The sequence below is a fragment of the Vanacampus margaritifer genome, chromosome 1, assembly GCF_051991255.1.
Source record: "Vanacampus margaritifer isolate UIUO_Vmar chromosome 1, RoL_Vmar_1.0, whole genome shotgun sequence".
In the NCBI taxonomy this organism is placed as follows: Eukaryota; Metazoa; Chordata; class Actinopteri; order Syngnathiformes; family Syngnathidae; genus Vanacampus; species Vanacampus margaritifer.
Genome location: NC_135432.1, coordinates 49400977 through 49421236, shown reverse-complemented (window position 1 = coordinate 49421236; position 20260 = coordinate 49400977). Strand labels below are relative to the sequence as shown.

The 20260-nt window shown below is 37.7% G+C and overlaps 1 protein-coding gene across 1 annotated transcript in view; it reads left to right on the top strand.

Moving 5' to 3' along the window:
* Window positions 1-20260, top strand: part of lrfn5a (leucine rich repeat and fibronectin type III domain containing 5a) — a 167545-nt gene that overhangs the window by 119766 nt on the left and 27519 nt on the right. The window contains exons 3-8 of the mRNA XM_077573115.1: window positions 3211-3433; window positions 5428-5556; window positions 5652-5832; window positions 6660-6815; window positions 7628-7887; window positions 12361-12828. Coding sequence (XP_077429241.1) covers window positions 3237-3433; window positions 5428-5556; window positions 5652-5832; window positions 6660-6815; window positions 7628-7887; window positions 12361-12828 — 1391 coding nt within the window. The 5' untranslated portion in view covers window positions 3211-3236. The remainder of the gene's footprint in view (window positions 1-3210; window positions 3434-5427; window positions 5557-5651; window positions 5833-6659; window positions 6816-7627; window positions 7888-12360; window positions 12829-20260) is intronic.

Here is a 20260-nt window from a genome sequence, read left to right as displayed (position 1 = left end):
GGTGTTGCCTGGAGGACCGTTGGGTTGCAAATGGGGAAAGGGTTGACTGTGATTGACAGCAGCAGTGAAAACTACGATCTAAATAATATCTATACTACAAAAAGCTATGCTAAATAAACTAACCAAATGCTATGCTAATAAATCACTAACCTAAAAATGGGTATAAAGATGTTAGCAAATACTGACTAGGGCATGTCGACAGCATTTGTAGACACCAGTTTATACAGTTAATCAGCCCCCCAAAAAAAAAGTTGATTTAGCATTGAGTACCCATTTAAGTGTCTAACATTTTGAGTAGGATTTTGTTTTCTAGTTACTGATACTACAGAAACCTAATCATGTCTGTTCAAAATTAGTTTCATTGAGAGTAAATCTAATTTAACGGTTGTGAATTGCTAAATGAAAATGATCAGATGCTTGAAATCGAATCAAATCCAGTCAGTTTATAGTTTGTAAAAATGTACAGTACTGTGCAAACGTCGAGTGATTCCTCGTAAGCAATTGCTCATATAATTTATTAATTTATGTTTATTTGTCCAGCAATTAATTAGTTTGGAGCATTCATACACATCCAGGCAGGATGACAAACAAATGGGGAATTGCCATTATGATTATTCAATTGAAACACTGCTGTGCTGTAACAAGTAAGCTGCCATGCTGAACATGAACATTTGTTCTGACGTCAAACAAACTCCTGTACACTTACTTGTGTTTTAAGTTGGATTTTTGCCACACGATTACAAATGCAATCTATTGCTGTTGTTGCCTCTATACAAAACCAGATGAACAACAAGTGCCAAAAAGCTGCAGGGGGGCTTGCAAATTCTACAGAAATCTCCAGTTACGGGTTTATAGAGAGCTTCAAAAGATTTGGATTGTATGGGTACTTCCAAAGTACTATTTCTAGCTGCCAAGTCTCTCTGTTATCCCAATGAGATTTTTTTTTGCTCCCCCCAATGAGATTGAAATGCAGACTAAGATCAGTTTCAGTATAAGGAGCATGTGGGGAATCCATTTGTGCTGCCATCAGTAGACAAGCCAGCAGTAAAAGTGGCTTGATGGTAGACCCCCGGAGAACAGCGCTGTCACTGTGAAGGCTTTCAAAGAAGTGGATAAGGCCGCCTGCACATATGTGAAACGCAATCATATTTTACGCATCACTACAAACACTCCATACATTTCCTTCCATGTACATAATCCCTTTGGTTAATTCACAATTCTGTTTGATCCGTGTCACGCTACATGCCACCACTTGCTAAAGTCAGTAAAGTGTATTTTGTGTGATGTGTGTGACAGAGTGAAACTGAGCTTGTTGCCTCTCCTATGTATTAAAGTTTATGGATTACACATTGTGCAATGCAGGCGTCACTTACCTGCTTCCCTCTTAATGAGATTCTTTCCTTTTACATCCCTGTTCACACCTCGGCGCTCATTTTAATTAGGGGGCTGTCTGATCTCTCTTTTTCCTCTCGCTGCTAATTCTCTCTAGTTTACTTCCCATTTCTTGTTCTCGCTTACTTGTTCGCTCTCATTAAAGCCGTTGCTCGGTGTAATTAATGAGCTCATATCTCTTTTTTCGTGTCATAAGGGTCATGAGCCTGCTCTCATTCTCTTGTAGTGCAAGAGAAGGCACTACATTTAAAGCCTTCTTTCTCTTTTTCAAGTAGAAAGACATTTAAAAAAAAATCATCACTTTTCTGCTTATTTTTTACAGCTTTTCATCAATCTGTCTCTGTGTCTATTGAATTGCTTTTTCAAAAACTCATTTGCTGTTTTATTATACAATTCTTTTTGACACGCATCATGACACAAAATTGAGAAGGTTCTTTTCTGTACAAAGCTACGCTTAACGTTTTATTTTGTCTAACTGCGACGGCCACTAAGTTAAGCACTAAGGAGTGCTTCTGAATACTGCATTCACCATATCCGTAGCCAATACTTACAACATCTCATCTTGTTTTTTTTTTTCGTGACACTTCAACTGTCAAAAGGCTGAATGTACGACCTGAATACAGTAAATGAATACAGATATTGGAAAATTGTCCATGCTAAAAGAACGTTCAACTGATGATATGGCCTTGTTGTCGGATTCCCACTAAATAGAATGCCTATTGAGGCTTTATTCTGACGTGTAAGCATGTGTGGCTGTGCCTGTGCACTGTGATCCCTTTAATCCTAGTTCTGCCATGTCCTTCAAATCCCGATCAAGGTTGTCATTAATGAGTTGCTTTTCACTAGCTTTCGCGTGCTTCACTCACCCTCTCTCCGTTAGCCTGTGCTGATAGACTACAAGCACAATTGCTTACTAATGATGGCAGATGTGGATAGAAGATGGAGGTTATGGAATTTATAACATGCACACACACATATATGTGTATGTATATATATATATATATATATATATATATATATATATATATATATATATATATATATATATATATATATATATATATATATATATATATATATACATATATATATATATATATATATGCAATTGAATAATTGACAACTAATCAATTATCAAATAAATCAAAAATTATTTTGATAATTGATGACAATTTTTTCAAACGCTTGGAATTTCAGCTCCTAACCAGTAAATATTCTCTGATTTCTGTCCATGAAGGTGCGCTGATTAAAACCCCTTGATGGCTGAGTTTATTTCCCCCCAAAAATGGGGGTACTTTCAAATCGATGCTAAATTGAAGTGAGAGTGTTATTTTCTGTTTCACACAATTTTTTTTTATAAATTTAGGTTTGATGCTAATTAGCTCCAACTGGTATCTAATCTGAAGCAACAAATATATAAACAGAAATTATGTTTCTAACTCAACATTTTATTTTGGAAATGCTTATAGATACGAACTAGAGTAGCAGTTTCTAAATAAAAAAATTGTGAAAGTGTAGAAAGCGGTCGAGATACACATGACCCCTTTGCATACAAAGGACGCTGTTCATTTATTCTTCGACTGACAAATAATCAACATGACGCACCACAGCATTTTTGTAATGCCTACATGGGCAGCTTTGAAATAAAATGCGTATTAGTGTGGAAAGCCGTCGAGAGACTGAACACAACCTACTTTTTTTTGTCTGACAGTAGCTGAGTGGGAAAAGCTTGAAACTATACACTTTGAACTTATATTTCATGATCAGAGATAAGCCATGCGTTATAAATCTCTCTCTCTGTCACTTTTGAACCTTCAGGTGTCCAGTTGAGACGGGCAGTGACCATGGAGAGGCTGTTGCTGTACATGATGCTGGCAGTTGCCATGGCAGTTCGCGCACAGAACTGCCCAAAGCGTTGCGTATGTCAGATCCTGTCACCCAACCTGGCAACACTCTGTGCCAAGAAAGGTCTACTATTTGTTCCACCGAACATCGACAGGTATACAGTAGAACTGCGGCTGGCTGACAACTTTGTCACCAGGTAAATGTCACAAGACTCATAATTCTTTTCAACCTGACTGATTACTGTAGCTACTCACACCTGTTTTACTTTGTCATTAGAATTCAATGCATGATGAATAAGAGCACTCAGAATGACCTCAGATCATCATCAAATATTTTTCACTTACAAAAGTTTTGCATTTTATTTCCTGGCATCCAGAAGTAACAGTGGATTTATATTATACGATCCAAAGCACAAAAGCACAGAAAAGTACATACAGTATTACATTACAGTTGCACGATATACATAAAAACTTTTAATACGGGCAGCCCAGGACACACCTGTGCAAAATTTGTGCTGTATATAGGTAGTTAGCATCTTGATATGCCACTCTTGTGGCAGGCACAGGAGAATTGCTCAATAACACAGATTTAGACACATTTTGTAAACAATATTTCAGAGAAACTAATACAGCTTTTGCATACATAGAAGAAAAACATCTAAGAGTAAAAAAAAAAAAAGTTTTCCATGTAAATGTTTGTTAGCTCATTCACTCTCAGCCATTTTCACTGAAGCAACCTCCTTGTTTTTTTTTTTTACTGCATTTTGACTGAATTTACAAGGCCCACAAAATATTGGGTTCTATTGTTATGAAAACGTGGAACCTATCAAAAGATTAGAGTCTCTTCTTTTGTCAGGAAAAAAAAGTATATTCGCATCTGTTTCCGTTTTGCAGCAATTAGCATTAGAATATACAGTAGGTAAGTTTGATCATTATTCACAAACCTGTTGAAAACACTGGGAAAAGGAGCTTGTTGCAACATGGCCCTGGTTGATCTCTTATACTCTGCTGCCACCTGCTGGCATTTATTTTTATAACTACCATTCTTATAAGCAACCTTCAGGTCAGAGGCTGCATCAAAGTCTTCTGTATGCATAAAAAAAAAACATTTAAAAAACGTATAAATATATATATTTGGGAGCGAATTATTTAAAAAGAGTTAATTGCAAACATGTTAAAATATACAGAGAGAAGTTAAAGCGTCTCAGCAAACCATCTGAATGCGTGTCCATCTGATATTCAGTTTGTGATTATAATATGCAAGTTGTTTTTAACTACGTAGTATTTTAAGTCAATGTTAAAGTATATTGGAGACAAGTAGACCGAAACATTGGGCTAATTAGAGCATGTAAAACAATTAATCTGACTAGAGACAGGCTCATTAGGCTCAAAGCAAGGTAAAGACAATCAAATCCAATGATCAGCCACATTCAATTCCTTGGAGAGAGAAAAAACAAAACAGCCCAGACTGAACTGTGATAGTCATTAAAAGATCTCGTTTGTCTGCTACTTCTAGTCAACTAAATGAGTAGACATTAACTGAGGTTACAAGCACAAAGTCAGTCCACAAATTCTTAAAAGTTCCAAATGATGTTATATATTAATTATTGTTTACTTACCTGTTCTCTTTTCCCAATGATGATACTTATATTGGTGCATTTTATTAATGCATGCAGGTTGTTACAGGGATTCAGTAAATACAAACCATCTGTATTCTGACTAATTTGTTACCTGAAAATACATGTCAATGGACAGTGAAAAATAAAATGCACATCTGCAGTATAAATGCAGCCAAATTTACGCTGCTTCTGAATTCTGTTCAAGCATATTTTCTGCAAGAAGCAAAGTGCAATCTAGTGCAAAGTGCTTACAACACGGTGTGAAACTATTGATTTTTGTATATTAAAGAAGAACAGTGTCATTTTATCCTGGCGCAGTAGTTTAAAACAAACTTTTAGATTTTGTAGAGTTCATATGTACTGAATGAAAAACTAGATTTTGACTGTTGACTGCCAAAAACATATTTTTCACCAAGTGTTTCTTTGATAATAATCTATAGCTTCATTTCCAAATATTACATGTTTGAAGTTAATGTTACCATTTTGCCAGTAAGTATGAAATACTACGGCAGAAATGCAACCATGTATAATTATGATGTCATTTAACGCTGCATACTGTGTTTCTGTCTCAGTGTGAAAAGGAAAGACTTTGCAAACATGACGCGGCTTGTGGACCTGACGTTATCCAGAAATACCATCTCCTACATCACACCTAATGCCTTTACTGATCTTGAGAACCTCAGAGCCCTGCATCTCAACAGGTAAAACTTTGATTTATTATGCCGCTTCTATTATTACTTGAATGCCGCAGGTTGAAAAGTTGCTCAGGAGTTGCCTCTCTGTGATTATATTCCAGTAATCGGCTGACAAGGATAGGCAATGACACATTCAGTGGGATGTCGAAACTCCACCACCTGATTCTGAACAACAACCAGCTGGTACTGATCCACCAGGAAGCATTCAATGACTTGCTGGCACTGGAAGAACTGGATCTCAGTTACAATAACCTAGATTCAATTCCCTGGGAGGCCATTCAGGTAAAACTGTTAGCTAAGTACAATTTATGTTGACTTATTTTGTGTGTTAAATATGAGAAATGATAAACAATGCAAAACGTCAACAAAACGTGAATTTTTACTTTGAAAATAATACTAGCTTCTATGCCCTGATATATGAATGAGTTCACATTTTTGAATAAATTATTTGTCTTTATTTATTACAGCTGTCAAACGATTTATTTTTTAAATCAGATTAATCACATCTTTTGATTAAACACGATTTATCGCTTAATTAAAAAGGCTTTTTTATCCAACATTTTTGCCCGCCCGCCAAATTTAAGTAAAGAGCACCTGTTATGTGTTAATTTTTTCGACATTTAATGTTATGAGGATGTCTTAAAAAAAATTGTCCACTGCACACACTCACCCTCCTCTTTTTCTAATCAGTTAATTACTTGCCTAATTTAAAATGAAAAAAAATGATCCCAATAATTTGACATGAACAAATATTCTGAATGTGAACATTTATTGAATGCTTTACTTTAATGTTTTTTTTTAATTGCTCAAACACAACCTGTGCTACCTTTAACGTAACCATCCGCTGTCAACTAAAGCATCATCTGCGCTCAAAATTAATAGTGTGATTAATCTGCATAAAACCATGATTAATGTGATAATGTTTGGGTGATTAATTAATTAGATAACGCTTAAACTTTGACAGCACTCTTTATAATGTACTTCAATAACCTTTTTTCCTGTTGCTTGTCTCCACGAATGTGCTCTTGTTGTAAAAATAAGGGACTCTAAATACAATTTAAAATGCATCCCCCCAAAAATGAAATAGTTTGTACGTCTCTCTCCAACAGAAAATGACAAGCCTCCATACGCTAAGTTTGGACCACAACATGTTGGACTTTATTCCAGAGGGAACATTTTCCTTGCTACAGAAACTCAACCGTCTGGACGTGACCTCAAATAAACTCCAAAAGCTCCCGCCGGACCCTCTCTTTCAGCGAGCACAGGTAGGTTCATCAAAGGCTTCTGCATTAATAGCATGTATCACTTCAAACATATTTACTCATATGAAACAGACTTTACCATAAAATTTATTAAAATTTTTACAAAAACTTTTTTTTTCGAGTGCCAAAGATATTTTCATGGTTTCGGAGTAATTCTAGGCTGATGAGTCAGAAAATGACATCCATTTCTCTTATTAATAGGCTCAAGTTTTACCAATATAAAAGTAATTTCTGTCTATTAATTTGCTATTGAAAAATAGTCTGATGGTTCTCGCCAGCATATACGGGGCAGTTGCTCATCAGCTAGCCGCTAATGGTGCTAACCTCTAACACTGGAACCATCACTGACCGCTGGTAACAGATGCTGTATAAAAGAATGTCAGGGTAAATATGTTTTTTGTTTGTTTGTGTTGTTGGCATCTGATGTCAGTTTATTACTGCATTTGGAAATATTTTAATTGGAAGTTGGCCTCAAAACATTGGCTGTGTGCTCCGTCATGGATAGCATGAATTGTTGCTGCTGCTGGCTTGACTGGTCTTGACTAGCACACCCGAGCATTTTTTTTTTATGTGGCACTTTTTATTTTACCTTTTACATGTAGGTACTGGTAACCATCTATAAAATGTGCTTTAAAAAAGTATTATGATTACGTGTATAATATTATGGGACTGTTTTGGATATTTTTTTAAGGATAAAAAAAATCTTATTCACAGGATTTTACGGTAAATAAAACACAATGAGTTGTAAATAGAAGTTTTATTTAATTGCAACATCTGTTCTTTGACTCTAAAAACTTTTTGAAACTCCATTGTAGGTTCTGGCCACATCTGGGATCCTGAGCTCTTCAACCTTTGCACTGTCATTTGGTGGAAACCCACTGCATTGTAACTGTGAGCTACTGTGGCTGCGAAGGCTTAACCGAGAGGATGACTTGGAGACATGCGCCTCACCTCAGCACCTCTCTGGACGATACTTTTGGTCCATTCCTGAGGAAGAGTTCCTGTGCGAGCCCCCACTCATAACCAGATACTCCAATGAGATGAGGGTCCTTGAAGGGCAGAGAGTGTCACTCAGGTATCTAATTCTAACCTTCATTGTCCGATAAGTGCCTCTAAATTTGGGTTGTCCTAACTTTTTCTTCCAAGGACTGCATACTGAAAAATCGAAGGATGCGACGTTCTTAATTTATTAACATGATAAAACAAATTTTAGCATCAGTGTGGGAAAGGATACAGTCTGCAATATCTAGTTTAGGGGTGGGGAAAGAGTCAATATTGCAATATATTGTTGTGCTCTCTGTTGCAATAAATATATCAATACACTAAGGGCAGCATCGATATTTTATGACGCCACACCAGCGCAAATCATATAATGGATTTACCCCGTCATTCTGACATATCAATGAAGCATGAAACATACTCAACGTAACACGCCGCCGACACCAAGGCTAACTTAAAAAATAAAGTCGGCCTGCGCGGTCCTGCCCCAAGTGGAGGAGTTCAAGTATCTTGGGGTCTTGTTCACGAGTGAGGGTAGGTTAGAGCGGGAGATCGACAGGCGGATCGGTGCAGCGTCTGCAGTGATGCGGACGCTGTATCGGTCCGTTGTGGTGAAGAAGGAGCTGAGCCGAAAGGCAAAGCTCTCGATTTACCGGTCGATCTACGTTCCTACCCTCACCTATGGTCACGAGCTGTGGGTCGTGACCGAAAGAATAAGATCCCGGATACAAGCGGCCGAAATGAGTTTCCTCCGCAGGGTAGCCGGGCTCTCCCTTAGAGATAGGGTGAGAAGCTCGGTCATCCGAGAGGGACTCAGCGTCGAGTCGCTGCTCCTCCACGTTGAGAGGAACCAGTTGAGGTGGCTCGGGCATCTGGTTCGGATGCCTTCTGGACGCCTCCCTGGGGAGGTGTTCCGGGCATGTCCTACCGGCAGGAGGCCCCGGGGACGACCCAGGACACGCTGGAGAGACTATGTCTCTCGGCTGTCCTGGGAACGCCTTGGGGTCCCGTCGGATGAGCTGGCTGAAGTGGCTGGGGAGAGGGAAGTCTGGGCTTCCCTGCTAAAGCTGCTGCCCCCGCGACCCGACCCCAGATAAGCGGAAGAAGACGGACGGACGGACGGGCTTATATATCGAAGTTTTTATTTAAATTACATATTTTCTACCAACATGATCACAATGTCATCCCGAAAGTATATTTAACCACTAATTTATAATGCTAAGAAACCACTAGTTAATTACGTCGTCATTTTATGATACACCGCAAGTCTCCGACGTTAGTGGCTAGCAGCTAATGTTAGCATTAGTGCCTGGCTGGTACGGTGGCCCTGAAGTGCCAAGAAAGGCTGGCAACAGTGAGCGACACTCCTTAGCTTGCTTTCTTTACTTTGTCTTGACTTTTTCAATATTCTGGGCCTAGGCTACTTTGTAATTCACTCTCCATGTTTAAAGGAAGAGAATGTGCCTTAAATTGCACCTGGTCTTTTTCATTATTAAAAAATATATATAATAGAACTTTGTCTTCATTTATTTTATGAAACACCTTTTCCAATAAATAAAAACATTCAACTCAAAATGTCAAATAATGACGTTTAGAATTTAGGAAAACAACTTTAAGCCATTAATACCATGTTATTTTATACCTGGAACAGGTATAAAATAAGAATGTATCTGCCTCTTATTGCACTTAAAAGTTGTGTTCCTGTATCCTAAAACGACCAAATTGAGTTGAACGAGTTGATTTTATTCTTCTTATTATTATTTAATGGGAAAAAGTGTTTTATAAAATAAATCAATTTATTTTCTGTTCCAAAAAATGTTTGAGTAAATAAGGTATGTATAAGAATATGCGTGCATGTCTGTGTATATACATATACATATATATATATAACTAAGAAAGAATATATAAATTGGTGAGGTAGATAAATAACTATTATTAATAGGGATGTAACGATATCCAAACATTACAATACAATATCATCACGATATGAAAGCTCACGATACGATAATTATATCAATATTGTGGGGACGTTGGCGATAGTAAAAAAAGGAAGGTCACGATATTGTAAAAAAAAAAAAAAAAAAAAAGAGAGCTCATACTTATTACAATACAATATTGTGCTTTTGTACATAACAGCAATACATACAAACCACCTACAATCCCTAATAACACTTAATATTGAGCCACTTACTTGCTAATGCACACATACATAAAGTTCCTCCACATAATGACTCGGTTCACAAACATATTACGTTTCCCTTCATCTGACCATTAGCGTGGATTTTAAACATAGAACGGCCAAAACATGCCTTGTTAAAATTAAACTGCACTAAAAAAAATAGCCACCAGAGGGTGCTAAAACTGCACAAATGATAATCAACCTGACTTTTTTTTTTAACAGATGTGCTGCTTTTTATATCGTGCCCTATGACGGCGATAGTTTTAATATCGCAATATCACTATATTGACGTTATCGTTACATCACTAATTATTAACGTTTTAAAGAGAAGCAGCGAGAATAAATGAGTTTTACTCTTACTTCTTACTTGAAATTACAGTTTTTCTTTCTACAATTGTCTTGTTCGCCCATTTTTTTTTTACTTGGCTATATTTAAGATGTATATCATTTGCATTTTGGGAGTAAAAAAACTGATCTTTCAATCCATTTATTTTATTTGTATTTGTTGTCATTTAATGTTAAAATCCTATACAGCCAAGACAAATTGCATATAGTGTTACCAATTATTAGACCAATTGCTTATAAAACTAATTACTAGAGAATTTTGTTAAATTCACACCTGGTGACAAATAACATACAGTAAGTATACCCTGACATATATCCATAAATTCTGTCCAAGTATTATTTATATATCTCAATTTTGTAGTATAGGAGCAAAATAAATTACATACTTATACAATTATTTAACCCTTTAAACCAGGGGGTGTCCAAACGTTTTCCTCCAAGGGTCCACAACCAGAAGAATTGAAGAATGCGGGTCAAAGAATTGAAGAATGCAAGGGTCACTTTGATTGATTTTTTTTTTTACTTTAATTTATCCAACACACCAAAATCAGTCAGCCAAGCAATTTTATATGGTTTATATATTGTAGTTTTGCCCCATTTCCCCCCCTCGATTTTGGGTGGTTGAGACTCTGTAACCCACCAGAAAATATTAGCCCCTGCACTGAACAGCATCCGAATCCCATCTCTACAATCAGAAAAAAAGGAGCAATCTGTTGCAAGCAGAGCATTTTTATAGCAGTTACTTGGTAATCATTCATGTGATATTTTCAAAATTTGGACCTTGACACAGAGCAGAAAGTAGATGGAAACTACTTTTGCTTGTAAGAATAATCTTCACTCACCAAAGTTTAATGAAGACAAATGTTGGTACTTATTTAATTGTAAATGGTTCAATTGCATCTTGGCATATTTAGAAAAGCTCCACAGCATATAGTAATAGAAGTACCGTAATTTACGGTCTATAAGGCACACCTGACTATAAGACGCGCTAGCTAAATTTGGGGAACACTCGAGATTGGTCCACACATAAGCCGCACCCGACTGTAAGCCGCAGGTGTTGTAATGTTAGCACACCGGTATATAAGGGTTCCCGCTACCACAGAGGGGATTGTCAGGACAGAGATGACTGTTTGAGAACACAAAGCGTCCCATTTATTATTATTTATTATACATCTGAACAGCATTCGTGAGGTGCACAAATACAGCGCATGTCCTGCGGTCACAGTAGTAGTACAGTATATAACAACAGAACAAAACTTACAGGGCTTGAGGAGGCAAAACGTCAAATGGCTAAATGAAGTCAGATTTTCAAAAATGCCTGACAGTAACACGGCAGTAAATATGCATTCATAAAAACACGGCTGTACAAAAAATACATTACTGTAAAAAAAAAAAAAAACAGCCTACTATAGCAGAAAAGTGAGTCATTACCGGTGATTCTCGTGCCATTGTCTTCCTCCTGCGTACTATTGAAGTCCTTTCGTTCAGTAGCTGCGTTTCCATTACAGTTTTTCGCTAAAATAAAAGCAATATTGTACTATTTTGATAAAGTACAATTTCGACTTGCCGGTGTTTCCATTAAAGAGCGTTTCGCAATTCTCGTAATGTCCCGTCTCGCGGGATCTCGCAGTTCTGTAGGAGGTGCTCACGGAAGACAGACGCCCGGAGTTGTTAATATAAATTTAAAAACATCTATGTGCAAATTGTCTCGCTCTTGTTCGCTCTCCTACTTTATATGGGCTCACTGGTTTGCCCTGCTCTGCCTGGCGCTGTTGCGCTTCCTTTATAGTGTGCCGTTCACCCCCTGGTGGATAAGCCGCACCGTTGTATTAGCCGCAGGGTCGAATGCAAGTAAAAAAAGCGATTTGAAGTCCTGAATTTACAGTAGGTAAAATGTTTTGTATATGCCGCGGGCCGCTTAAAAATAAATGGTGGGCCACAAATGACCCGCGGGCCATAGTTTGGACACCTCTGCTTTCAGACCTGTGCATTTTGTTGACTGATTGTATTTCCACTCCTCAATAGATGTAAGGCCAGAGGTGACCCCGAGCCAGCAATACACTGGATATCTCCTGATGGCAAACTGGTTTCAAACTCCTCGAGAACACTGGTCTACACCAACGGAAGTCTGGACATCGTCATCAGTACTGTCAAAGACACCGGCTCTTTCACCTGCATCTCCTCTAACCCTGCTGGTGAAGCTCACCAAACTGTTGCCTTGGTTATCATTAAACTCCCGCATATCTCTAACAACACCAACAACATCCAGGAGCCTGACCCAGGATCATCTGACATTTCAACATCCACGCGAAGTGGAAACAATGGAAGCAACGTGACCGGCGATGTGAAGGGTGGGGTCGAAAAGAGGGTGGTGAGCGCTGAGGCCACATCATCAACCGCACTGATCAAGTTTCACTTCCAGAGGAATATTCCAGGTATTCGGATGTTCCAGATCCAGTACAATGGGAGCCAAGATGATTCACTTGTGTATCGGTAAGTCTGACAGAATCATTACATCCACACTAAATAAATAAAACACAATGAAGTTAGAGTGATTATGCAACAGCAACTTAATCTAGCCTAATGATCCGGGCAAGGGGAAGGTTGCGAATGACATGCCTGAGTTGTATAGATCGCATTACATTGGAATACATGCAAATTTAATGACCGGGGGGAAAGGATGATAGTGGGTACGATTTGGAATATGGCAAAACAAGAGCTGATAGCTCTGCTACATGGGCTTTACAAGGGTAATTATATACTGTATGCCCATTAATAATGAAAAGTGTAACCACAAACACTGGAAACAAGGAAATAAGGCAATAAATAGGTAGTTACAGATTCAGATGAATGTTCTAACAAATGAACAAGTGTGTTCTCAGAGCAATTATTTACTTGCTCTCCATTGCCAAAATATCTATGCAAATACTATATAAACTAGGACTGGGTATGAATTCTAATTTCCTCAATCGATTCGATTTCGATTCACAAGAGTTCAGTTTGATTCGTTTTTTTCCCGATTCGATTCACTTCCCTTCAATCTGATATTGATTAATTATGAGGCATACATTTTTCCTAAATTTCAAATAAGATAAAAACTCCACAAACATTAAATTACAAATTATATTTTGCTGAGGCTGAAACTGGTTAAATTATTTAGTTTATTAATGAAAGAAACACGTTATAATCACTTAACTCATTTGCTTCCAAAAATGTATAGAAACGTTTTATTTTAAATATTACCATAGTCCCAAAACGTATATATATATATATATATATATATATATTAATGCGCGAGCATACAGACGGCTTTAATGCACCCTCTGAACTGAAGAGAAAGCTCAAAGCAATGGTAGTTATTACAAAAACGGCCAGCAGGTGGCAGCAGAGTATAAGAGATCAACCAGAACCATGTTGCAAACAAGCTGATTTCCCAACAGTTCTAGACAGATTTGTGAAAACAAATCTCTTTCCCCCAGTGTTTTCAACAGATTTGTGAATAATGATGAAACTTAGCTAGAGTGTAATAAAACAGATACAAATGTACTTTTTTTCCTGATGAAAGAAGAGACTCTAATCTTTCTTTTGGTCGGTTCCATGTTTTTATAGCAACAGAACACAATACTCTGTGGGCCTGGCAAAATCTGTGAAAATGGCTGGGAGTGAATGAGTTAAGTGTTACAAAAACATTGACATGAGCAAGGATGAGATGAAAATATTTTCATAATTCTAATTCAATACAATAATTGTAAATAAATAAATTAACACAATTCTGAATTGTCTTAAAGTGCAATAAGTCAGGTTTTTCATAAATGTAACAAAATAATTTTTAATTTACGTGAACAGTAAATTTCAAGAAAACAGTATGATGGGAAAAAAAAGCGGGCCTTTAAAAATCTTTTTTAAAGATTAAAATGATCGATTCATGGTTTTATGAATCGATATCAGGCTCGAAAAGGAAAATCGATTCAATAACGATTATTCAATTTTTTAAACCCAGCGCTAATATAATCATCATTTGACTTATCAGTCCACAATTGAATGAGCAACGTTTTGACAGACATAAAGGAAAGCATCCACGAACCCAAGTGACCTCAATTTGAGCATCCCAAGATAGCCAATGACAGGGAAGCTGTCCTCTTGTCATGTTTTCACAGGATTACCGACATTAAATCAAGCTCACTGGGAATGATTGGTATTTCAGCAAAATGTTTACTCTTGTAAAAAAAATAATATTTGTTGGGAGATCTGCAAGTATTATCTGCCTTTCATAACAACGCTAATCCCAATACATACTTCATCTCTGCACATCAGCATGAAATAGAAGTGCAGTGAGATTGAATATTAAGTGTTATGCTAATATCAGTGACAATATCAATGTTATTTATATGTAAAGTATTTTTTTACGAGCATAGCAATATCTGTGCATCCGATTGTATGTATGCTTAGACTACTGGCACATATTTCTGTGATTGAAAGTTAAATATAATAATTGAAGTGATTAATTTAACTCATGATATAACGGCTTTTACTATATGTTGTTTATGTGTCACCGTGTCAGTAACATATAGGCCTATTGCAAACTCTTGACAAATGTCCTGCGTGTTTTCCCCCATTCTTTTATAATTGATATACTGTATTTTTATTGGGTCTGCAATATAATTTGGGTTGGAAATGAGCAGGATGCCTTTTTTCAAGCTATTTCCGTTGGTCAGAAATGATTGTGATTTTTGAACAGCCTGGTTTCCCATTAATATTCAATGTGTAAATAAGCTTTGCTCCGTCTGGGTCTCATTTGTCCTTAATTTGATATGGAAAGTGGCTTTCCTCTGATTGGTTGCTGTCAATGTGTGGGTGTCTTGTGGCTGCCTCAAGTAGTTTGGTACATTGGGCGCAGTTTGGTACATTTTGTTGAGGATGGTAACCTAAGCTTGAAATGACATACAAATCTCAATGCTCTAGGCTAATTTAAAAAAAAAACAATGTTATTTGTGACATCAACATGCTGAAAAGCTGAATGCTATTAGCTGAATGCTAAGATTTGAATGCATGTGCGTAAATCATTTCAGTGAAATTAGAATATATTTCCTGATATGATAATCACTTTTAGGCAGCAGCAAATTATGCTTTGCAAAATTGAGGACAAACTTTGTCCAGGCTGCGATGAAAGTGACCAACTTCATAGAAGCTCCAAGTTTCGAGCCTTACCTCTGCATGCGGTAGTCACATGTTTTTTGGACGGTCCGGGATAGATAACATTTTGGTGTTCATATTCTGTTTGTGTTTTGTACTTTACTGGATAATATGCTCACAACATTGTTATGAGCCTAGACTGTTGTCTGTGACAGCTTTAAAGTGACATTTTGTAAACGGAAAAATATTTTTTCCTGCGTGGAGCTAATTTGTGTATTGTAGAGATGAAACTGTGTGTAAACAGTGCGTCTCTGTGTCAGGTTCGTTGTATTTTGTTTTTACATTGTTATTTTCAATTCTTTGACTATGTAATTAATTCTGGCATGCAGTTCAGTGCAGTCACCATTCATTATTAGCAGTCACGTAATGGCTGTGTGAGGTGCATTCAGGGACAACTTGTAAACAAAACTGAATGCGTTATTTTCTTTAAGTACAGTTTCATAAAGCAAATTGATTAAGGAATTAACATATTTATTGGAATGCTTTAGTTAACTCACGCCATTCGATCACACTGGTGCAATGATTCATTTTGTTATGCTTGAAGTGACAGTAGTGTGGTGGAGCACCATCACAATCATTAATCATGAACATCATCATTATTTTTATTTTTATTATTATTACAATTTCAAGATGTAATGACATTATGAAATATCAATTTTCAGTGAAAAAGTACTTGATTGATTTGAAAATACTTGTATTTGATCTGAAAAGAGTGGTATTTGGCAGTGCCAGGCATTTTGGACGCCCACTTCACCATTAACACCATTTTGACCAATGCACTTATTCACTCGACACCAACACATAGTGAAGGAAAAAGTCCTGACGTTAGAGTGTTACTACCTACGAGCATAACCACGTAGCCCCCTCTTGTACAATGCATGACACCAGAGGACCCTCTAAATCAGCCCCAATTCAAAACTGAGTGAGCTGACTTGAAATCGGGCTCGAAACGGGCATTTCAGTGAATGGCTGTCTTTTACAACCCGTTCTCCCCGATGGCCCTTCTCAACATGAAACACTGAAGTCATTTGCGTATCTCTGTTATCGTACTCTCTTTTCTTCCGAAAGCAGATTGATTTTCTTTTAACACCTCAGTTGGCGAAAGACTCAAGCGCATTGATTCTGCCTTTTCATTAAACACAGAGCAGATAGGGGAAAGAATGGGACGGAAAACATAAGGTGGAAACGGGTTAAAATGCTGAGGAAAAGGTGAAGAGATTGGAAGGATTATGCAGAGAAGAAATAAGTAATAGCAGTAGTGACTGGTGACATTTTCAAGGAAGGGCTCTCTTTCTCTTTCTTTCTCTCTCTCTCTCTCTCTCTCTCCCCCTCCCTCTCCCCCTCTCTCGACATGAGTACAGATGTGCATTTGAATTTTGGTGACGATTCATAGCATTTTTGCGTCATTAAGCGACGTTTAGCTGTTGTACATTTACAGTTGTACTCTTACGTTCACATACCCCAAGGGTATGTGATATTAAGTGGCTAGAAAATGATTTTAAATAAATTATAACCTTGTTTATCATTATTCACTAAAACGTGTTACAGTTTTGAGGTGGAGTGAACGATGTGGACCCAAATGCAAGGAGACTCAGTGATCAGACAGAGGTAATGAGTAAATGTAGGGTGATTTATTGACAAGTGGGTAGGACAACCAAGACTTGAAGTGACTGGACTAAACCGAGCGTGCGTGATGTGACAGGACAAGACTTGCCTTAACGGGAAATGACTTGGCTTGACTGGCTGAGGCTTGGCTGGCTGTGGACTGACTAGAATTTGGCTGGCTGGAGCTGTGGCTATGACTTGGCGCCACACACACATATATCTATATTAGTGCTGTCAAAGTTAAAGCATTAATTGATTAATTAATCACAACAAATTATCGCATTAATCATGAATTAACGCAGATTAATCGCACTATTAATTTTTTACCATAGATTAGGCATTGGCGTGACAGCGGATGGCTACGTTTAAGGTAGCACAGGTTATGTTTGAGCAATAATCATAATTACATGCATTGAAGTTAAGCATTTAATAAATGTTTGCGTATCACATTTAGAATATTTGTTCATGTCAAAATATCGGGGTCATTTTTTTTCCATTTTAAATTATGCAAGTAATTAACTGATTAGACAAAATAAGCTCATCGCATGTGTGGTGGATCAAAAGATGTTGAAGATGTCCTCATAACATTCAATGTCAAAAGAATTACCACATAACTGGTGCTGGGCATGGGGAAAAATGTAGATGAAAAAGCGATTTATTATTAATCGTTTGACAGCTCTAATATATATATATATATATATATATATATATTTATATATCACTTTCCAACTTCTCATTTGTAGCTTAGCAGTAGAGCGCTCCGAAATGATGTCAGATTAGTTTTCTTTACGTACGTTGTTACGTGAGTGCCACCCAGTGGTCAGACTGAGACACTACAGTTGAATTAAACTATGACAAACTTGTGTTGCCACAACTCTATCTAAATGGTAAATAGTCCTAAATTACTTAAAGCACTACTGTCTTGAATTTAATTCTTTGTATTTCACTGTACAGTGGTACCTCGGAGTTTGAACATAATTCGTTCCTGCGAAGTGTTCAAAGTCCGAATTGTTCAACCACCGAAACATTTTTTCCCATAGGAAATAATGTAAACGCAATTAATCCGTTCCCAAGCTCCAAAAACAGAAAAAAAAACTATTTTAATTTCTATTTATGTTTTTTTACATTTACAGTACAGTGCAATAACAATAAAAAATACCTTCCCTTCAAAATCCAAATGCACTCACGAGTATGGAGCACCTCCGTGAGTATTCACGCTGTGACTGGAAATGAGCAGTGCATCGTCTCAACTACCGCAACGTAAGCATTCGGCATTGCTCGGCTTCGCTCGGCTACCCGTTTTCAAGGTACGTTCGGCTTAGCTTGCTTTGCTTGGGTGTTCAAACTCCAAAAATGAGTTCAAATTCCTAGGCATTTTTTACTCAGAAGTCCGATTTGTACGAGTTCCGAGACGTTCAAACTCCGAGGTTCCACGTGCCCACTCTCCCCGTACAGCAAGTGAAAACTGCACCGGCACCTCCCTTGCCGTGCGTTGATTACAGTGAACCGGGGACATTGTCATCCTCCACCTGGCGCGGAGGCTGTCATAATTCATAAACTGTATTTTGTTTGGCTTGGCGCCACAAAAATCTCACTCGATTCCAAACCAGGAAATTAATTTTTAGCGGGTGAAAACCAGCACGAGTGGGTGACGTTAGTACGCTTGTGTACGTATAATGTTGCGTTCAAATGCGCCATGGAATGTCGTCAACTCTTCTACTTTTTTTTGTGTCTTTTTTGGTGCACTCACACATATATGTGGTCTCACAGGCAGGGAAGCGATCCCACGCCAAACTGCACCGAAAGCAAGAGACGGTAACCACTCTGCCACCCGGAGCCCCCGTTAACTCTTCTACTCTCACAACTTAGATTGACGTGCTTCGGAACCAATACATGGCACCGTTTGTCTTTATGTGAATTTGGTGCTCGAAAGTACCGACCCAAATCGATCCATACTACAAAAAGTACCCATCCCTAGGACTGAAGTGTCGCATAATCGTTTTGGTATCGAACAACCCTACACAATATTACTTTTATTATTTAATTTAAACATCAGTGAGTAATGTTTTTCCATATGTGCTAAAATGTAATCACTGCGACATCACAAGTATTTTGGAGCTGCGTGTTGTGAACCAAAGCCATGTCATTAGCCTCTTACGCGTCACGACAGAGTGGTGGACTGATTCGCCACCCATAAAAACAGACGCTATTCTTTGATGCTTTTGCACACCAAGTAGCTGGCAATTATAGCTGTTAATTCGCTTTTTCTCACATCACAAGTTTTTTTATTCTATCGTCAATATTTTTTCTTTAATTCTTTGTCTTCAAGGAAAAACAATGTGCTGAGCTAGAAGTGACAAAGTATGCTTTTATTGGCGTGTCCTCCCCATTATGGTGACCTCGCATAGTGCAATATATTCTGTACCTGTAATGTAACACTCAGAATTGTTAATCATGTATTGATTGCAACAGGAAAACTTCATTCATCACAGTCCAGTGGGAAGTGATATTCAGACTGTTTGCCTATACAGTCTTCCTGCTTATGTATTGTAGTTCTCTTCAGGACGCAGATCTAGTTGCTACACCTGCTATACACAAAAGTTGAATGTATTCACGTAGGTTATTATTTAAAGACTACTTTACACAGAATTAAGTTGAATGGAACTGCTGACTCTTGCAAGGTGGAAAGCCGCATGTAGTACTTGTAGCAGGAGTAGTAGTAGTAGTAGTAGTAGTAGTAGAAGTAGTAGTAATAGTAGTAGTAGTGCACGTAGAAGTAGTAGTTGAAATCAGGTCACTTCCTGTTGAAACAGGTCACTTCCTGTTGATTTAAGGTCACTTCCAGTTGAAATCAGGTCACTTCCTGTTGAAATTGGGTTACTTCCTGTTGAAATCTGGTCACTTACAGGCCTATATAAAACAAAACATTCACTACATTCGCAAACATGCGCAAAACTTTGCTTCTCAGTGAGCTACGGGCTTTTCTCATAGTGTAATACTGTAATTTACTTGGCTGAGTTCTGTGCACAATGTGGGTTCAATTCCCAACCAGCCCAGGGCGTAGTCTGTCTTTTGATAGACTGCAGCTCCCCGTGACCTAAGCAGGGTCAGCGGTACAGAAAGTGGA